The sequence below is a fragment of the Macaca fascicularis genome, chromosome 14 (assembly GCF_037993035.2).
Source record: "Macaca fascicularis isolate 582-1 chromosome 14, T2T-MFA8v1.1".
Classification (NCBI taxonomy): domain Eukaryota; kingdom Metazoa; phylum Chordata; class Mammalia; order Primates; family Cercopithecidae; genus Macaca; species Macaca fascicularis.
The window spans coordinates 12,218,257-12,237,150 of NC_088388.1; the positions used below are offsets into that span (position 1 = coordinate 12,218,257).

At 50.9% G+C, this 18,894-nt stretch overlaps 2 protein-coding genes across 4 annotated transcripts in view; one reads left to right on the plus strand and one right to left on the minus strand.

Annotated features, from left to right (window-relative positions):
* Window positions 1–3,488, minus strand: part of FADS2 (fatty acid desaturase 2) — a 105,588-nt gene extending 102,100 nt beyond the window's left edge. Inside the window, exon 1 of one of the 2 annotated variants that reach the window (XM_065528063.2) lies at window positions 2,381–3,488. In XM_065528063.2, the coding sequence (XP_065384135.1) occupies window positions 2,381–2,752 (372 nt within the window). In that variant the 5' untranslated portion in view covers window positions 2,753–3,488. The remainder of the gene's footprint in view (window positions 1–2,380) is intronic. The other variant, XM_074013446.1, reaches the window with a different exon arrangement.
* On the plus strand, window positions 1,879–18,564 carry FADS1 (fatty acid desaturase 1). Of its 2 annotated transcripts, none has more exons than XM_005577617.5 (12): window positions 1,879–2,254; window positions 5,147–5,257; window positions 5,822–6,019; window positions 7,420–7,521; window positions 7,616–7,744; window positions 11,701–11,761; window positions 13,354–13,430; window positions 14,354–14,451; window positions 14,660–14,756; window positions 15,008–15,087; window positions 15,199–15,324; window positions 15,663–18,564. In XM_005577617.5, the coding sequence occupies exons 1-12, from the start codon at window positions 1,880–1,882 to the stop codon at window positions 15,712–15,714; spliced, it is 1,506 nt and encodes a 501-aa protein (XP_005577674.3). In that variant the 5' UTR covers window position 1,879; the 3' UTR covers window positions 15,715–18,564. The 2 variants fall into 2 exon arrangements, with proteins under 2 accessions (XP_005577674.3, XP_045227912.2); XM_045371977.3 differs by lacking the exon at window positions 1,879–2,254 and adding an exon at window positions 2,312–2,390.
* Window positions 18,565–18,894: the final 330 nt, after the last annotated feature.

Here is an 18,894-nt window from a genome sequence, read left to right on the forward strand (position 1 = left end):
TTTTTCCAGATTAATCAACTTACACTTCTACCAGCAGTATGACACCTTTTATCCCACTGCACCATCACTATAGGGAAAATGGTTTATGTAAAGGACCTCTCTTCTGTTATTTAATACCCCTGAATTTCTTACATAGTTGTAATCAGTGAACCCATACTACTTTGGGTTCTGCTTATTTCACGGGGAAGGATTCTGTATCTATCAATATAGTTCACATTCTGGCCATTCAAAATCATTCTTTAATTCTTCATTGTGCTAAAAGATCCCAATAAGCTTGGTGATTTTCTTATTGTCAGAACTCAGGGTTGTTTCCAGTTTTTGCTATTAAATTGGCTATTTCTGCAACTTTGCACAGTCTCCCCAACTTTATCAAGAGTGAAACTGCTTGATCAAAGAATAGAAAATGTTTTGTAGCTCTCATTAGACATTGCCAAGTTTTGGGCAAGGTGTTTTAAAAAGGAGTACTGGCTGTACAGAAGTGCAGCTGTGTGGACCATCATTCTTGAGCAGGGTCCAATAGCCTGGCATCTTACCTGGAAGTCAGGACATCTAAACTTCCCTATGGGAACTTGGGAAGTCCCTTCCCCATTTCGAACCTCAGTTTTCTTATCTATAAAATGAAGAATTTGGATGGAATGAATTAAATCCTTTTCTACCAGAAATCTAGCCATATTTCACCTAGTCTGTTTTGTATAACCCTCTCCTGACTCCTAGGGGCTCAGAATCTAGCTCAGTGCTTGGGACAGTTATGTTTCCTTTCCAAGTGCCCAAATACCAGTGTAATCAGAAAGATGGCAGAGCCTGGGAGTTCAGAGCACAGGCCAGGGTCAAATCTCAGCCCTCCACTTACAAGCTGTGTGACAAAATAACCTCTCTCCGGCTCAGTTTCTTCACTGTAAATGAGGTTAATAGTTCCTACCTCATAGGGTTGTTAGGAGAATTAAATGGACTTAAGGTTTGCAAAACGCAGTAAGTGCTTTATAGTGTTTGTTGAAATAAATAAAATTTTAGACCTAAACTCTGGGTCTCTTTAGAACTGCAACAGCTTCGTAACTGGCATCCCCACTTTTGGGTGCGTTCCCACTCCTCTTTCTAAAACTCAGATATCTAAATGCCAAATCTCTTTGCTTAAAATGTCTCCCAGGCCTCCCAGGCACCTCCAGGCTAGAACAGAAATGCCTCAGCTTGAAGACCCAGGTTTTTCAGGTGAAACACCTAAGGGTCAGGAGATGCTAGGATCATCACTGAAGGATCTCAGTGTTTTTTTCCAAAATATATATTTTAAAAAAAGGCCAACAGGGTTATAAAAATTGTGGGGTATTTAACAGCCCTCCCCCAACCACCACCAAGCCCAAGAAACCCTAAATATGTTGTTCACAAGATAACTGCAACTTTCAAGGGCTCTCAGGCTTCTACTTCGGGCGGCACAATTGGCGGGACGACGTGGCGAGCAGGCAACAGTTTCCATGACTGGAGGGTCAGCGTCTGGAGACCCCGGCGACGGCATCCACAGCCTAAAGATGATGTCCGCGACCGCCCGGGCAGCCTCGTGCACAGAAAAGCCTCGGCCCCGGCCCCGACCACCCTTCCTGCGGCTACCCCGCAGCCCTGGACCCTCCGTCCATCCACTCCTGGAGCGCGGTCCCGCCAGACCCGGTCCGGCCAGGCCCCGCACCGAAGGCCTGCACGGGAACCGCGATTCCCACCGCGGCGCCTCTGGGAGCCAACGCCGCGACGCCCGCCTGACGTCAGGAAGTGGAATCCGGCGGCGACGCCTTTAGGGAGCCCGCGAGGGGGCGCGTGTTGGCCGCCCCGCTGTGAGTTGCCCAAGACCCGCCGGGGGGCGGGGTCTCGCTCCCCGCGCCACGAGGCTCGGCCAATGGGAACGCGCGCTGCGAGGACCGGAGGTCCGCGCCGCGGTGCTGAAAACCCCGCGCGCAAGCGGCTGGCTCTGGGCGCGCGCCAGCAAACCCACTCCCGGAGCCCGCGGACCCCGAGCACGCGCTTGACAGCCCCTGCTGAGCCGGCGCCCGGCGTCGCCAGGCCAGACATGGCCCCCGACCCGGTGGCCGCCGAGACCCCGGTTCAGGGACCTACCCCGCGCTACTTCACCTGGGACGAGGTGGCGCAGCGCTCGGGGTGCGAAGAGCGGTGGCTAGTGATCGACCGTAAGGTGTACGACGTCAGCGAGTTCACCCGCCGGCATCCAGGGGGCTCCCGGGTCATCAGCCACTACGCCGGGCAGGATGCCACGGTGAGCGCAGCCAGGCGGGGGCACAAGAGAGGGCGGGACCGGAGGCAGAGTGCAGGCGAGACAGTTACGCACCCCGAGCCAAACACCGACTAATTCGGAGGAAAGCCCGGAGGCGCCTGAACATACCTGTTGCCCGGTGATTGGGTGTCCTACGGATGCGGGATGCAAAGGCGGGAGAGAGGCCCTGAGAAGTGGAGTCTGGGGAGTGGGGATGGAGGCCAGCAACACGCACACACAAAGGGCCCCGCCGCCCAGTCGTGCATTCCGTCTGCAGCCCCGAGCCTCAGGTCTCCGGGCGAGGACAGGACCCCGAGCTGGGTGGGCTAGGAGGAAGGAGAGCAAGGATGCAGGCCGCCTGGGGAGGGAGGGAGTCAGTGGCCAGGGGAGGGAGTCATATCCTGTCTCGATGGCTAGGAGGTGCAGCGCAGCCGCGTCTGGACCTAGATGCGGGTCTCCACTCGCCAGCAGGAGCGGAAAGGGAGCAGGAAAGGAGCCCATTCTCGAGGATGGGGCTGAAACGGGAAGCTTGGGGAGACCGCTGCCTTGGGGACCGCTGCGTCGTGTGAAGACTGGAGGACGCGAAAGGGACAGTACTGTTCGGGGAGGGCAAGCGTCGGCAGGCGCACAGAAGGGATTGGGAATGGCATACACTTAAAGAGGACCCCCAGAGCTGTCCTCGATTCGCCGGGGAGGCCACTGAGCCGCAGGCTGGAGAGGTCTTCAGCTATTCCGCGGAGCGGGCCGCTGTTTACGCTCTGGGGCCGTAGGCCCTTCGCGGGGTCCCGTCCCTTCTTCCCTTGGTCTCACTGTGGGGTCGGCGCGCGCCCCAGCCCCGGGTCTGCTGCTTCTCTTTCTAGACCACAGCCCTCAGAGCTAAGGCCCCGGCGCCTCTGCTGGGTTGGAGTGCTGGGGACTCAGCCCTGGGAACTCGAAAGTCCGGGCGTTCGCTTCACCACGTTTCCCCCCTGGCGGCCAGAATGGCGTCCCCTCCTCTTGCATCCCTTTCTGATCTCGTGCCCTGCAGCGTGACGCCCTCCACTGTCCCTATCCACTACCCTGGCGTCCCAGAGTGTGCCGCGGGTCACCAGGGTGCCCATAACGTCGCAGCAGAGCTTAGACGCTGCGGGGCGAAGACCCGCCCCACCCTCTGACGCGACCAGCCTACAAGGCGAGGCCAGAGCTTGCGCGGCTCAACCAGAGCGACCACTCGGGAACACTGACGGCGGCCGAGGGCGCAGGCGTGGGCCAGCGCATGCGCAGACGAAACAGGCACCAACGCTGGGGCTTCCCGCAGTGTGATTTGGGGAGCGGGATACCGCGGCGGGGACGGCGATTGGTCCGGATGTGTGGTGCCACCGGCCGCCGGCTCCGCCCCACACGCTGAATCGCTTACAGGGCCTGGGGCTGCTTGACCGGTGGACGTGAATCTTACGGCTATGGACCTTACCTTGCACAACCCAAATTAGCTGCCTTGGGGCAGGAGGTGGCCACAGTGCTTAGGGAAATGTGGAGCCCTACCCAGAACAACGGTGGAGGGAAAAGGAAGAAATGCAAGTGCCCCAGTTCGGACATAGGGCAGTCTTTCTCTTTGTGGTTTTTGGAGAACTCCAGCTAAGAGAGGAAAGGGACTTATTAAAAGACCCGCAAGAAGAGACGGAAGTCTCATAGCCCTGAGAGGTGAAACCAGCTGAACTTCCTGGGTCTAGTAGGGACCTAGAGAACTTTTCTGTAGCTAGCTAGAGGTTTGTAAAATGCACCAATCAGTGCTCTGTAAAATCGCACCAATCGACGCTCTGTAGCTAGCTAGAGGTTTGTAAAATGGGCCAATCAGTGCTCTGTAAAATGGACCAATCAGCAGGACATGGGCAGGGGCAACTAAGAGAATAAAAGCTGGCCACCCCAGCCAGCTGCGGCAACCCGCTGGGTCCCCTTCAGCACCGTGGAAGCTTTGTTCTTTTGTTCTTCATACTAAATTTTGCTGCTGCTCACTCTTTGGGTCTGTGCCACCTTTAAGAGCTGTAACACCGCAAAGGTCCACTGCTTCATTCTTGGTCAGTGAGAGGAACCCACCTGAAGGAACCAACTCCCGATACAGCCCCACCCATCCCTCCTGTTTCTCACCTATACCGAAATTCTTGGGCAAAAACTCTCTGTGGACACACCCAGGAGAAAGGCCAGCCCAGGCAGGTGTTCCTTGGTGGTCCCCCTCAGCCAATGCTTCCCATTCCTTGATGCACCCTTCTAACTACAGCAGATGCTGGGTGATCTTAAACTGTGGACACCTGGGAAGGGTATGAGCACCCTCAAAAGGCAGCTGGGCCAAGGGAGATGGCCTGTGCTTCTGTGTCGGGAGTTGGTTCCTTCGGGTAGGTTCGTGGTCTCGCTGACTTCAAGAATGAAGCCACAGACCTTCGTGGTCAGTGTTACAGCTCTTACAGGTGGCACAGACCCAAAGAGTGAGCAGCAGCAAAATTTACTGTGAAGAGCAAAGAACAAAGATTCCACAGCATGGAAGGGGACCACAGCAGGTTGCCGCTGCTGGGGGAGGGCGGGGGGGGGGGTGGGCGTGGCGAACGGGGTGGGAGCAGCTTTTATTCCCTTATTTGTCCCCGCCCATGTCCTACTGATTGGTCCATTTTACTAAACCTCTAGCTAGCTACAGAGCGTGGATTGGTGTGTTTTTACAGAGCACTGATTGGTGCATTTTATAAAACTCTAGCTACAGAAAAGTTCTTCAAGTCCCCACTCGACCCAGGAAGTCCATCTGGCTTCACCTCTCACTTCAACTTGGGTACAGCCTTCCGGCAGGCAGGAGAATGACCTTTGGTGTGAACACTGCCGGAGTCCAGGGGGCTGGCTCCCTCACTTTTCATCTTCTCCCCGCACTTGCAGGATCCCTTTGTGGCCTTCCACAGCAACAAGGGCCTTGTGAAGAAGTATATGAACTCTCTCCTGATTGGAGAACTGTCTCCGGAGCAACCCAGCTTTGAGCCCACCAAGAATGTGAGACCCTGTGTTTGCTATGTGGCAACTCTTGGTTGTTGAGAGGGACAGAGAGGAGATAGGACAGTCTAGATGGGATCACAGTCATAGTAGTCATAGTCAGTAGTAGCTCTGGGGAATCTTGAGGTCCCTGCTTCTTTTGCATAGTCCTGAGGTCACAGGGCCAAGGGAGCATGACTTTGCAACCTATGGCTCCCTCAAGGCTGCCACTACCATGGCTTCCATCGTTATCATCATCATCAGTATGAGCACTTACTATGCGCCAAGCATAAACTCATAACTCTCACACATTTACAGATGAGATAACAGGCTCAGGGAGGTTAAGCAACACAGCCAAGGATCACACAGTTAGTAAATGGCAGAGCAAGGACTTAAGTCCTCTGAACTCTTAGGCACTATCCCATAGCACCTCCTTCTGTCATCCTCATTGTCGTGGTATCTTTGCCTAGGAATGTGGACTTCCTACAGCTACCTCAGTGGGAGGTCCTTGAGCCTGAGAGGGCCCTTGTCTCCAGTAGTGTTGGGGTGCAGATGAGAATAACAGCTCCTCCTCCTCTTCTGCAGAAAGAGCTGACTGATGAGTTCCGGGAGCTGCGGGCCACAGTGGAGCGGATGGGGCTCATGAAGGCCAACCATGTGTTCTTCCTCCTGTACCTGCTGCACATCTTGCTGCTGGATGGTGCAGCCTGGCTCACCCTTTGGATCTTTGGGACATCCTTTTTGCCCTTCCTTCTCTGTGCCGTGCTGCTCACTGCAGCTCAGGTGAGAGCCTTTGGCTTGTCAGGTGCACTCAGTATCCCTGGGGAAAGCTCCTTTGGTGTTTGAGGAAGGCCAAGAATTCCTGCCCTCCAAGTAGGGTAGATCTGAAGGTATGCGGGAGAGTGCAGGAACATGCATTCCACTGTCTTGGCCTGTCTGCTCTTTAGCCACATGGGCATCTTCATTTCTCTCACTGCCTTTTTAGCTGCTTCTCCGAGGGTTCCCTTATTTCTACATGGTTTGTCCTCTGCCACAGCCCACCTGTGCCAAGAACCAAATTTCTGGTTTTTTAGCAAAGCCTGGCTCCCTCCCCACCACTGACATTGCCCAACATGTTAATAATGATTGAGCACTAATTCTTAACTGTCAGGACCCATTTGGCAAGCCTTCTGCTCATGTTTGAGTCCTTTCTGTATTCCAGATGTCAGTCCATCATAGGTCATGGGCTTCAGGCCGGGCGTGGTGGTTCATGCCTGTAATCCCAGCACTTTCAGAGGCCAAGGTGGTCGGATCACTTGAGACCAGTTCAAGACCAGCCTGGCCAACATGGTGAAACTCCACCTCTACTAAACATACAAAAAGGCGCGGTGGCTCACGCCTGTAATACCAGTACCTTGGGAGGCCAAGGTGGGCAGATCATTTGCGGTGAGGAGTTTGAAACCACCTGGCCAACATGGTGAAACCCCATCTCTATTAAAATACAACAAGTAGTTGGGAGTGGTGGCGGGTGCCTGTAATCCCAGTTACACGGGAGGCTGAGGCAGGAGAATTGCTTGAACCTGAGAAGCAGAGGTTGCAGTGAGCCGAGATGGCACCACTGCACTCCAGCCTGGGCAACAGAGCGGGACTCGCTCTCAAAACAGGCCAGGTGTGTTGGCTCACGCCTGTTATCCCAGCAGTTTGGGAGGCCGAGGTGGGCAGATTACCTGAGGTTGGGAGTTCGAGACCAGTCTGGCGAACATGGTGAAACCCCCAACTCTACTAAAAATACAAAAAAATTAGCCAGGCATGGTGACGGGCACCTGTAATCCCAGCTACTTGGGAGGCTGAGGCAGGAGAATTACTTGAATCCAAGAGGTGGAAGTTGCAGTGATCTGAAACTGCACCACTGCACTCCGGCCTGGGCAACAAGAACAAAACTGTCTCAAAAAAAAAAAAAAAAAAAAAAAAGTCATGAGCTTTAGAGCTGGCGAAACTGAAGAACAGAAGGGATGGTGATTTGCCCCAACTCACGTGTGAGTCAGTGGCAGAGGCAGAACTAGGCCCCATGTTTCCTGACTCCTGAGGTGCATCATGGGCCTTAGCAGATGAAGGAAGTGGGAGAGGCTGAAGGAGGCACAGAGGTCAGTGAAGGGGACACTGGGTCTGGTGGGCTGCTCTCAGCATTGACTCTTCTCACCTAGATCCAGGCTGGCTGGCTGCAGCATGACTTGGGGCACCTGTCGGTCTTCAGCACCTCAAAGTGGAACCATCTGGTACATCATTTTGTGATTGGCCACCTGAAGGTCAGTGGGATGGGGAGGGGCTCTCTGAAACTCCAGGCAATGAAGGGCTGCCTTGGGGGAAGGTTTTCATACTCGTGTCCCTGCTTTTCTGTAGGGGGTCCCTGCCAGTTGGTGGAACCACTTGCACTTCCAGCACCATGCCAAGCCCAACTGCTTCGGCAAAGACCCAGACATCAACATGCATCCCTTCTTCTTTGCCTTGGGGAAGATCCTGTCTGTAGAGGTAAGTGGAGGTATCAGTGGAAAGGTCTTGGGGAATAGGAGGCAGCCAACATAGGGGGGTTGGGGAAGGTGCCCACAATGTCAATGTGGGCAAGACACTGGAGCTGGGCTAGCTGGGGCTTTTGCGATTTTGGAAGTTCTAGAAGGCAACAGGCAATAAATGGGGGCTGCCCAGAAGGGAATCACCATCTTCCCTAGACCGTTCAGTCAGCAAACCGTTACTGCATAAAAGGCACCTCATTTTGCAAAGGATCCAGAGGATGACCAGAAGCATCCAAAGGATGAGATGGCCTATCCTTGAAGGTGCTGATGGCACCTCCTGGAGGTGATTTTTTGACTTTGTCCCAGGCAAGCATTTCCCTTGCACTATGTATTTCTCTCCCACACTTAGGTAGCCTTCTTGTCACAGTCTTCTCTGTCTAGGGTTGGATTGTCTGACTCTTCTTTGATGTCCAGTTATCTGGAACATTCATTCACTGAGTACTTCTTCTCACCCTGCTGATCCCCAGCCTGACTTCCTGGGTGGTCAGCGTTGGGTTTGAGTTGTCATCTGAGATTGTGAGCAGAAATAATGTAGCCGCTGAAGGAATAATGCCTGGGGGTGGAGATCTGGTGAACTTTTAGTGAGCATTAGGCAATGGAAGGTTCTGAAAGGCCAGCAGAGATCTTTGGAAAGTTAATTTAAAGCCCTTTGTCCCAAGCCTCTAGGCTGCAGAGTTCTTCCAGGTCCCCTCCTCCACTTTATGATGTTTCAGCTTGCCAGGAATTAATTTGTCATTAAAACATTTCAGTTCTAGGCATGAGTCCAAGGTAGCCTGGCTCTCATCTCGCCGTGAGAACTTTGAAAGGGCTTTGGCAGCACTGGCTGGCCTGGCATGAGGAGCTCATAGCTTGAGGCTCATGCCCCACCTGTCCATAATGCTCTTATTTTCCCATCTCATGAGCATGGACTTGGGCTTGTTATATGTCCGATACCATTACGGTCAGTACTGTGTGGATGATGAAGCAGCCCTGCCCACCGTCTGACTCCCGTGGCTGCTTCAAGGGCAGTGTGGTTATTTGCTGGGCAGTAGCATGGGGCTTGTGCATTTCTACTGTCACTACAGAGGGTTTAAAAAAAGACACGGGCAGGTTAAGTGGAGGGGAACCGTCTCACACCATCACCTTTACTGCTTCCTGGTACTTGGGTTTTCAGGAAATCCCTATCAGCAGACATAAAAAATAGAGAATGAAGGGACGCGACTGGCACGTGCCAGTGGTCCCAGCTACTTGGGAGGCTGAGGTGGGAGCATCGCTTGAGCCCAGGAGGTGAAGGCTGCAGTATGATCACGCCACTGCACTCCAGCCTGGATAACAGCGTGACCCTGTGTGTAAAAAAAATAATAATTTTTTAAAAAGATTAAAACCAAAAAATATTGTAAACAGAGCTCAAGGTGACTTACAGATTTAAAAAAGTAAAATATGACAGAAACTGAGAGGTAGTCATGACCAGATATGGCCTCCTTCAGGTGCTGACATCTGAACTGAGACCTGAATGATGAAAAGGGCCAGCACTGCAAAAATTCAGGGAAGGAACATTTGGAACAGAGAGAACAGTCAAGTACAAAGGCTCCTGGATGTTCAGAGACAGTAAGCAATGAGAAAATGAGAAGACCAGAAAACTAGGGAGGGGCCAGATCATGTGGGGCCTTAGAAAGCCATGGAAATGGTGTGGTAAGAAGTTTGGGTTTTATTCCAATAGCAATGGGAAGTCACTGGAGGGTTTCTGGTGGGTATAGCAATCTGCTTTGCACTTTAAAAGGCTTGCTCTGGCTGGAGGTGGAGAGGATGAATTATAGAAGGTAGGTATAATCACAGATATAACCTCAGAGAGGAAGCTGGAGCGAGTCCAGACCAGACCAGGGAGGAGCAGGTGAAGCCAATGGATTTGGGATATGTTTTGGAGGCAGTGTAAACAAGGCTTGCTGAGGACCTGGATGTGGTGGTGAGAATCACCCCATCTTCAGCAACATTAACTGAGGGAAAATTGAAAGAGGGGCACCCTTGTTTGGTGGGATGAGTGGGGCAGAGCCCCACCCCACCAGGGTGGCCTCCTATTGTGGAACTGTTACGGAAAGGAGCCCCATCCATTGCTTCCTCCTTGAATGGCAAATGCCTTTATGACCCCTATAACTTGCCCCATTATGTTTAGACCCTTGGTGGTCAGAAGGGTTCTATTTAGGTCAGTGTCCCCTGCCCCTCCTTGTCCTCCAGGAATTTTTGAGAGGCACTGATGTGGATGTCATGGGGTCAGCACAGGCATCAATATCCCCAAAGGGATGGAACCAAGCAGCCTATTGCCCAGGCATTCACTAACAGGCAGCCCATCCTCAGCCTCATAGCTGGCAGGGGTGAAGAAAGGCTACTTTGAGTCCCAATTTTTTTTTTTTTTTTTTTTTTGAGACAGAGTCTCGCTCTGTCACCCAGGTTGGAGTGCAATGGTGCGGCCTCAGCGCACTACAACCTCCACCTCCCAAGTTCAAGAGATTCTCCTGCCTCAGCTTCCTGACTAGCTGGGACTACAGGTGTGTGCCACCAAGCCTGGCTAATTTTTGTGTTTTTAGTAGAGATGTGGTTTTGCCATGTTGCCCAGGCTGGTCTCAAACTCCTGGGCTCATGCAGTCCACCCACCTCAGCCTCCCAAAGTGCTGGGATTACAGGTGTGAGCCACTGCACCCGGTCTCTGTTTACAAATTTATCACTAGCTTCATCCCCTAAGGTTATAAGCTCCAAGAGGGTGGGAAGTCTATATTGTTCACCTCTGTATCCTGAGCACCTAAAACATAGCTTGGCACACAGTAGGTGCTCAAGTACTTGAATCTGTTAATGTAGAAAGCATGCTTCATCTAGCTGAAGTGCCTTGCACAGAATAAGCTCTCAATAAATGAACTGTGGACACATGGAAGGGTGAGCTAGAGCTCTGCTCAGGGGTTGAATGCTCCTCTTATACCCTTGTGGTTGTCTGGTTACCTGAACTAATTGGAGTGCGATACAGACAGTCATGGAGTGAGACAGCAGAACTTTGCTGTCTGGTTTGTGAGCCCACACCAGGGGTTCTAGGCTGGCTGGTTGACATGGTGGCCCCAGCCCGTCTCTTCAGCAGCTTCAGCAGGGGATTTGATAAAATCCCCTGAAGTCAAGAGACCATGTTGAAGTCAAGAGACCAAAAGATTTTGATGGGGAGGGTTAGAGGCTGGATATAGAGGGAATACTTAACCTGTATAGGGGCAGATATGGTTGTCCATGGACATTCTGATGTCAAAAAGTACGATGGCGGCTGGGCACAGTGGCTCACACCTGTAATCCCAGCACTTTGGGAGGCCGAGGTGGGTGGATCACCTGAGGTCAGGACTTCGAGACCAGCCTGAACAACATGGAGAAACCCCATCTCTACTAAAAATACAAAATTAGCTGGGTGTGGTGGCAAATGCCTGTAATCCTAGCTACTCGGGAGGCTGAGGCAGGAGAATCACTTGAACCCAGGGAGGCGGAAGTTGTGGTGAGCCAAGATCGTGCCATTGCTCTCGAGCCTGGGCAACAGTGAGACTCCGTCTAAAAAGTAAATAAATAAATAAGCACGATGGGAGAAAGGGGAGAGGGTAGTGGGGCCTGGAAACCTTATGACAAAGAGAATGAACACAAGAGGGCCTGTGGTCCTGTAGACTGTGCTGGGCACATCCTTCATGTGAGCATGGGCCATCCAGCTGCAGGCCATGGTGTGACACGCTCTGCAGATTACAGCCTAGGGCTTCATGTTCCATGTGCTGCAGGTAAGGCTGGGCCTCTTGGAGCTTTCCAATAGCACCAACAAACTGTCAGCCCTGGAGGAGGCCTAAACTTCCAAGCAGGGAAAGGTCAAGGTCACAGAGGGAGGAATCACTGGTCTCTGAATGCTCATGTGTTTGCTTTTCTTCACAGCTTGGGAAACAGAAGAAAAAATACATGCCGTACAACCACCAGCACAAATACTTCTTCCTAAGTGAGTGTCCCCATCCAACACAGGGGAGCTGCCTCAGGAGGGAATGCTGAGGGAATGAGGAGGATGTGGCTCTCCAAGAGATTATGGTATTTTAAGGAAAGAGGCTACAGGAAGTACCCCACCCCCACCCCCAGTTACTCCCTGCTTGAGAGCAGTTTGCCATTTCAACTGAGTGAAGTGAAGTTAGGCTGATGATTGGCTGAAGGTTATTTGGTTGGGGGCAAACTAGTTCCTCCCATCCAACCCCAGTTTCCACTAGGAAGCTGGGTGTTTGGAGTGTAGAGAGGCCTTTTGCTTTACCCTCAACCTTATCTTAAACTTTGTCAAGATGGGCCAAGGTAACCTGGTAGAGCCCAGTCCAACCCCCAGAGGAACAAAGGTACGGATAGTTCTGGAAGGATGGGTCTGGAGGAGACAGGAATTGCTGTTAGAACTGAGAAGATCTTTCTGATGATTCCATATATTCCCAGCTTTAAAAGTCTGTCCCACCTACTAGGGAAACTGAGGTGGGAGCATCCTTTGAGCCCAGGAGTTTGAGGCTGCAGTAAGCTCTGATTGTGCCACTGCACTCCAGCCTGGGCAATGGAGTGAGATCCTGTTTCTTAAAACAACAACTCTGCTCCATAATGCCTAAAATGAGCTTTAAACGCCTTTATATTTTCAAATTTTTTAAAGAAGGGAGGGAAGGAGTCCACTGATCTTATTTTAGTTTGAAGGAATTCATCCTAACTGCCTATCACCAACTATCACTAATAGAGAAAGGTGGATGGGGCAGAAGGGTAGAGCAGAGACCTCTGGAAGAAATGATTTTAGAATCCATGGCACATCAAGATGGAGGAGCCGTGGGTGGTCATTGTCATACTAGGAGTTATGGGTAGCATCAGGTGCCACAGAGAAGGGCTACAGAAAAGGAAATGAGGCAGCATGTAGAATGCAACACTTCTTCAACTCCCAGTTTTCTTTCAAGAGAGACCCCTCAGTTCCTTCCCACGACTGACCTCCAGGGCTTCAGATTGGGGTGGCACAAGCCCATCTCCCTAGTCTAAGGAAGTGAGCTTCACAGCCTGTGAAGGATCCATAGGGTCCTTCCCAACACACACACACTTTCCTGCTTCTGCCCCTTCACCTGCATGGTGGAGCTGCCAGGAACAAAGGGCAGATGACTGTAGGGACAGGACTGTGGCCAAGGTAAGTAAGAGAGTATTGGCACCCTTTTAAAGGTGTGGGATCCATGAAGTGTGTATATAGGAAAGTGAAGAAAAATGAAAAATAATAAAGGTGTGGGAGCAGAGCAAGTCCCATGCGTGAGGCCTGAGTTCCCAGGCTGCCTGTCACTTAAGAGTGCCACTCACGCCCCTCACCTTCCCTGGCATCCTCTTAAGAGTTTTTGCCCTCCCCATACTTGGATTTATGCCCACCTTCGGTGCCTGCTGGTTCCAGTGGATTGCAGAGCACTCAAGCAGCTGGAGGGGAGACAGAAGGGATGATCGGAAGAGGCAGTCCCCTGCTAGAGGCCATCTCTCCAGCATCAACTGGCCCTTTCATGACCGTCTTGTGCTCACGCCTCCTCTTTGTCTTGGTTTCCTCCCCAGTTGGGCCCCCAGCCTTGGTGCCTTTCTTCTTCCAGTGGTATGTTTTCTATTTTGTTATCCAGCGAAAGAAGTGGGTGGTGAGTATCCATGACCCAAGAAGCCCACATCCTTGTCTCCAGCACCCAGAGTAGGGCATAGGGATTCCCCAGGGGAAACTGAGGCTGACTCCAGGCCTAATTTAGAGCAAACTAATAGAAGCAGACACAGATCCTTGCCTTCTCTAAGTGGGACAAAATGATTTGAGCTTAGCAGGCAGCCTGATTCCCAATGTGCAATTTCATGCAGCCAGTGTCTCCAGAGGTTCTTGTACTGGGCATAATGCCAGGGGGCTGAGTTGGGAATGGGCAAGATGAATGATAATACCTACTTTCAAGGAAACTTCTGATGAAGCAGAATGTGGTTGTTAAATCGGAAAAGAGGTACAGGCAATAGGTTCTGGGGACTCCAAAAGGGGCCTGACTGCACCTGGCTTTGTAAAGTCACTTTTCTAGCTGGCCTTGAGGCTGGGCGGGGTTTCTGACAGGCAGAGGTGGGGCAGTGGGGATGAACTTCAAGCAGAAAAGCTGGAAATGAGGGGTAAGTTTGACAACCAGACATATTGTGGAGGACTAGTGTCAGGGGAAGAGTATGGTGCTTGGTTCAGTGTACAGAAAAGCAATGAGAGATTTCATCAGGGCACTGGCATGGACTGAGCCATGGTCCTGGAAGATTCATTTGGCAGCATGCTGAAGGATTTAAATTGGCTGGGAAGAGCTAGAGGCAAGGAGACCTTGTAGGCCTTGGTACTTTTGAAGGGGACAGCAAGAAGAGCTGGGGGGTGCCAATGGGAATGGAAGAAAGGAGCAGTGGCACTAGATATTGCAGGATTGGACCCCTGAGAAGCTGAAGACGACTGAGTCTGGATACCCAGGAGAATGGCTGCACCATACAAAGAAAGAGCTGGTGACAGGAAGAGAAGAGCTGTTCGTGACTGTTATGCTCACTGCTTTCCTCACTATAGGACTTGGCCTGGATGATCACCTTCTACATCCGCTTACTCCTCACTTATGTGCCACTATTGGGACTGAAAGCCTTCCTGGGCCTTTTCTTCATAGTCAGGTAGTATTTGGTGGGGGCGGGTAGGGACTGGTGAAAGAAATGTTGGGGAGTGACCAGTCTGGTCTAGGGGCCGTGCTGGGGCTTTGGGTAACAGTGGGTGTTTCGGGAGTTGGCTTGGGAAAGTAGATAGGCTGGAGCAGTTATCTGAGGGGGAAATCCGAATTCTGGGCTCTGTGTATACTGTTTTTGTCTGTGTAACATTCAACAGGTTCCTGGAAAGCAACTGGTTTGTGTGGGTGACACAGATGAACCATATACCCATGCACATTGATCATGACCGGAACATGGACTGGGTTTCCACCCAGGTAAGGGACAGTCACTCAGAAGACTGGAGCATAACATAACTATTGAAAAGGGTGGGTAGGTGAAAATAGCAAAAACAAAAAGTCCCCCAAACAGCATTTTCTCATTAGCCTGAGGCTCTTGTTCTGCTACCATGTGAAGGGAGTGACCAAGACAGTCTCACGTCCCTGCCTCACCCAGCTTTACCTGGAGAATGCTGGGCTGGCCTTTCCATCTGATACTCAACATGCTCTCCCCTGACCTTTTCCTCCAGCTCCAGGCCACATGCAATGTCCACAAGTCTGCCTTCAATGACTGGTTCAGTGGACACCTCAACTTCCAGATTGAGCACCAGTGAGTAGGGAGCCTGGGGAAGCAGGGTCCTGGGGAGGGTATAAGTGTAGGGTACAGGTGGGAGCAGAGAAGCAGGAACCACTGACTCCCTGCTGTTCGTTCTCCCTGAAGTCTTTTTCCCATGATGCCTCGGCACAATTACCACAAAGTGGCTCCCCTGGTGCAGTCCTTGTGTGCCAAGCATGGCATAGAGTACCAGTCCAAGCCCCTGCTATCAGCCTTCGCCGACATCATCCAGTGAGTATCTGAGCCCAAGAAGATGGCCGGTAGGGAGGGAAGAGGGCAGGGCAATGGAAATGATGACATGTAGGGTGGGGAGTGAACAGAAGGTATTCCCAGTCGTGTGGGATGGAGTTCACCATGGCAAAGGCAGGATTCTTTATTGGCCCTGTGGCCAGGTCAGGCCTTTGCCCTCACTGGGGTTCCCCTCAGTACCATGGCCCAAGCTAGCTTTCTCTAAAGTAGAGGGGAGGAAAGCCTCCAGCTGGAAGAAGGCCTTAACCTCACTGCTGCATCTCTGGTGGGTTCAGCTCCGCTTGCCTCCCTCACTGTCTGCCCCCATTTTGTTCCTGCAGCTCACTAAAGGAGTCAGGGCAGCTCTGGCTAGATGCCTATCTTCACCAATAACAACAGCCACCTTGTCCAGTCTGAAAGAAGAGGAGGAAGACTCTGGAGCCAAAGCAGAGGGGAGTTTGAGGGACAATGCCACTGTAGTTTAATACTCAGAGGGGGGTGGGTTTGGGGACATAAAGGCTCTGACTCAAACTCCTCCCTTTTATCTTCTAGCCACAGTTCTAAGACCCAAAGTTTGGTGGACACAGAAGCCCCCAGAAGGAGGGAAGGAGCTGTTGGGGCAGGGGTGTAAATTATTTCCTTTTTCTAGTTTGGCACACACAGGTGGTTGGTGAGCAGAGAGAACCAGGAGGGTAACAGAAGAGGAGGGACCTACTGAACCCAGAGTCAGGAAGAGATTTAACACTAAAATTCCACTCATGCCAGGCATGGCGGCTCACACCTGTAATCCCAGCACTTCGGGAGGCCGAGGCAGGCAGATCACAAGGTCAGGAGTTCGAGACCAGCCTGACGTAGTGAAACCCTGTCTCTACTAAAAAGAGAAAAATTAGCCGGGTGTGGTGGCGCACGCCTGTAATCCCAGCTACCCAGGAGGCTGAGGCAGGATCATCTCTTGAACCGAGGAGGTGGAGGTTGCAGTGAGCTGAGATCACGCCATTGTACCCCAGCCTGGGCGACACAGCAAGACTCCATCTCAAAAAAAAAAAAAAAAACCAAAAATCCACTCATACAAAGGGTGAGCTCAGCTCACTGGTCCACTTCTCAGTGCCTTCTCCATCCTCATTTGCAAACCTCAGAGGGATAAAGCAGTTGAACCTGATGAGCAAGAATTATAACAGCAAGGAATCATTAATGCTTAGAACTCTGAGGTCCAGCACAACTCAGTCTCTAGGAGCTCAGCTCACTGCCCAGGGATAGGTATGACCTACGTCTGCCTTAGGCTGCTGGTAGAAGCCATTCTCCAGTTTCAGAAGCAGGAAGGGCAAAGGTCAAGACTGTGGTATTGGAGTCTTTTGGCTCTGAAGGATCCTGGAACCACTGATTTTGTTTTATTCCCTCCAGGGTCTAAAGAGAACAAGAGGTGCTAGCTCTTACCAAAACAGATGGTAGAGAGTTGCTGGCTATTTAAAAGCCCTTTCATCTTTTAATTCACCACTTCTTTTCACTTCTTAACCATCTAACAGGAACAGAACACTCCTAGGACTGGGAGTCTTACTTTTAGCTCCATAAGCAAATGAGCAGATGGGACAAGTTAGTCTTTTCTCCCTAGAAACAAAGGGGATGCCTGGTGGTTTCCCTTTGCTTCCCAACCTAAAATTTCAAGTTTAATAAAATAGCAGTTAGCATAAGTGACCAAACTGGGAGATAATTATCAGTCATGAGGAAAGATACACATTTCAGTCATAAAGAATGTAAGGGCTATAAGCACAAACTTTCTATAACCTAAATGATGTTATAGCATTAGTATTTTTTAGCAGGAGCAGAAAGATTAAATATGATCACTTCATACTTCTAAATCAGAGATAGGAAGATTAAAACCACAGAACAGTTTGTGACTGCCGTTGCTATAGCTAGGTATCTTACTCTGTCCACTCTTGTTCAAGTATCTAACTCTTCTGGAGACCAAATAGGCTTTAGAAGAGATTATCCTAAATTCCTATCAGTGTAATACTAAAATATAACTTTTTAATCACCTGGTTTTTAAAAGATAAACAATTTAGCCCATCTCTCCAGAGAGCAAACATAGGAATATGCCTCAGGAGCCTTTACTCCCTGGGTTTATCATCAGCCCTCATACCCGTTTCCCCCTCCAACCCACAGCCTTTGCTTCCAGGTGGGGGGATTACTTCTTTGCCTCTTCAGCAGCATCTACTCTAGGCGTATTGATCACTTTGGACACTGGGAGAAGAACCTCAAACTAGGAAGAAAAGACAGAGCCTACATTTAGTTTTGGGAGGGGATGGCAGACAGCAAGGAGATGAGCATCCTAAGGCATGCTGGGATAGGGTCAGAGGCACCACCCATGGAGAGGTTTGTCAGCACAAAGACGTGGAAGGTTAGAGGTTTGTCAACACAAAGACACAGGAAGAATGGGCAGCAGAAGATTTAGATGTTTTCCATTTGGGCACATTTAACTTAGCTGGATAACTTGGTTTAAAACAGCCTGGGTAGGAAAATTAGAAGCAAGCTGGGTGCAGTGGCTCATGCCTGTAATCCCAACACTTTTGGGAGGTCCAGGCAGGAGGATCGCTTGGGCCCAGGAGGTCAAGCCTGCAGTGAGCTGAGATCACCACTGCACTCCAGCCTAGGGTGACAGAACAAGACCCTGTCTCAAAAAAAAAAAAAAAAAAGAAGCAGAATTGAGGAGCTGTACCTCATTGGCTTCCTGACTCCAAAATAGGTGCTGATCCTTCCTATTTGCCGCCTAAAGTTTGTGTGTGGTGTCACCAGCCTGTTTAGCCAAATGGCTTTGGGCCCAGGCTGCCCAATCTGAGCAAACACCAGTGAGGCTCTATCGAGCCAAGACCAGGTCCTCAAAGCACCTGAACCACTGTGGCCTTCTCAGCCTACAGCACAGTGGTCTTTCACATGGCCACAAAGGGACACACAGTGACAAAAGGCTCAGAATGTTACAGTGGTAAAATGAGTGATCTCAAATCTACTGACAGACATAAAATAGGCTTAGAGAGGAAAAGCTGCCTCTGGTCAAATAGATCATGGCAGAACGAATTCCAACTCACGTTTTTACAACTCCAACTCCTATGTTTATCTTGGTTCATTTTTTTTACAACCTGGCCAGAGGCATTTTTTTAAATCAGGCCCAATATCAGTATCTTTTTGTGTGTGCCAATTTTGTTATCATATCCCTGTGAAGTTGAAAAATAAAGTTAATTTTGACCAAAAGACTTCATTTGTAACCCATGATGTTCCTGTGTGTGTGCAGGATTCCTGAGTGCCTCTGCTACAAGTTACTGTTCACCTCTCTGTGCTCTTTAATCACTAGACTCCCCTTTGTATAAGCTCCTTGGGCAGAGGAAGGAACATCAGGACCCTCGAGAAAACACCAAGACAAGGGTGGAGTATGGCAAGGAAGAGGAAGGCAAACTCCTTCTGATGACTCCCGTGTTCAAATGTGAGATTGTCAGTAATCTCACCAAGTTTCACATGTATCAATTCCTCCTATTCATGAGGCAATGCCCTTGCCCTTTTGTCCTTCAGCTTTCCATTCTGAAT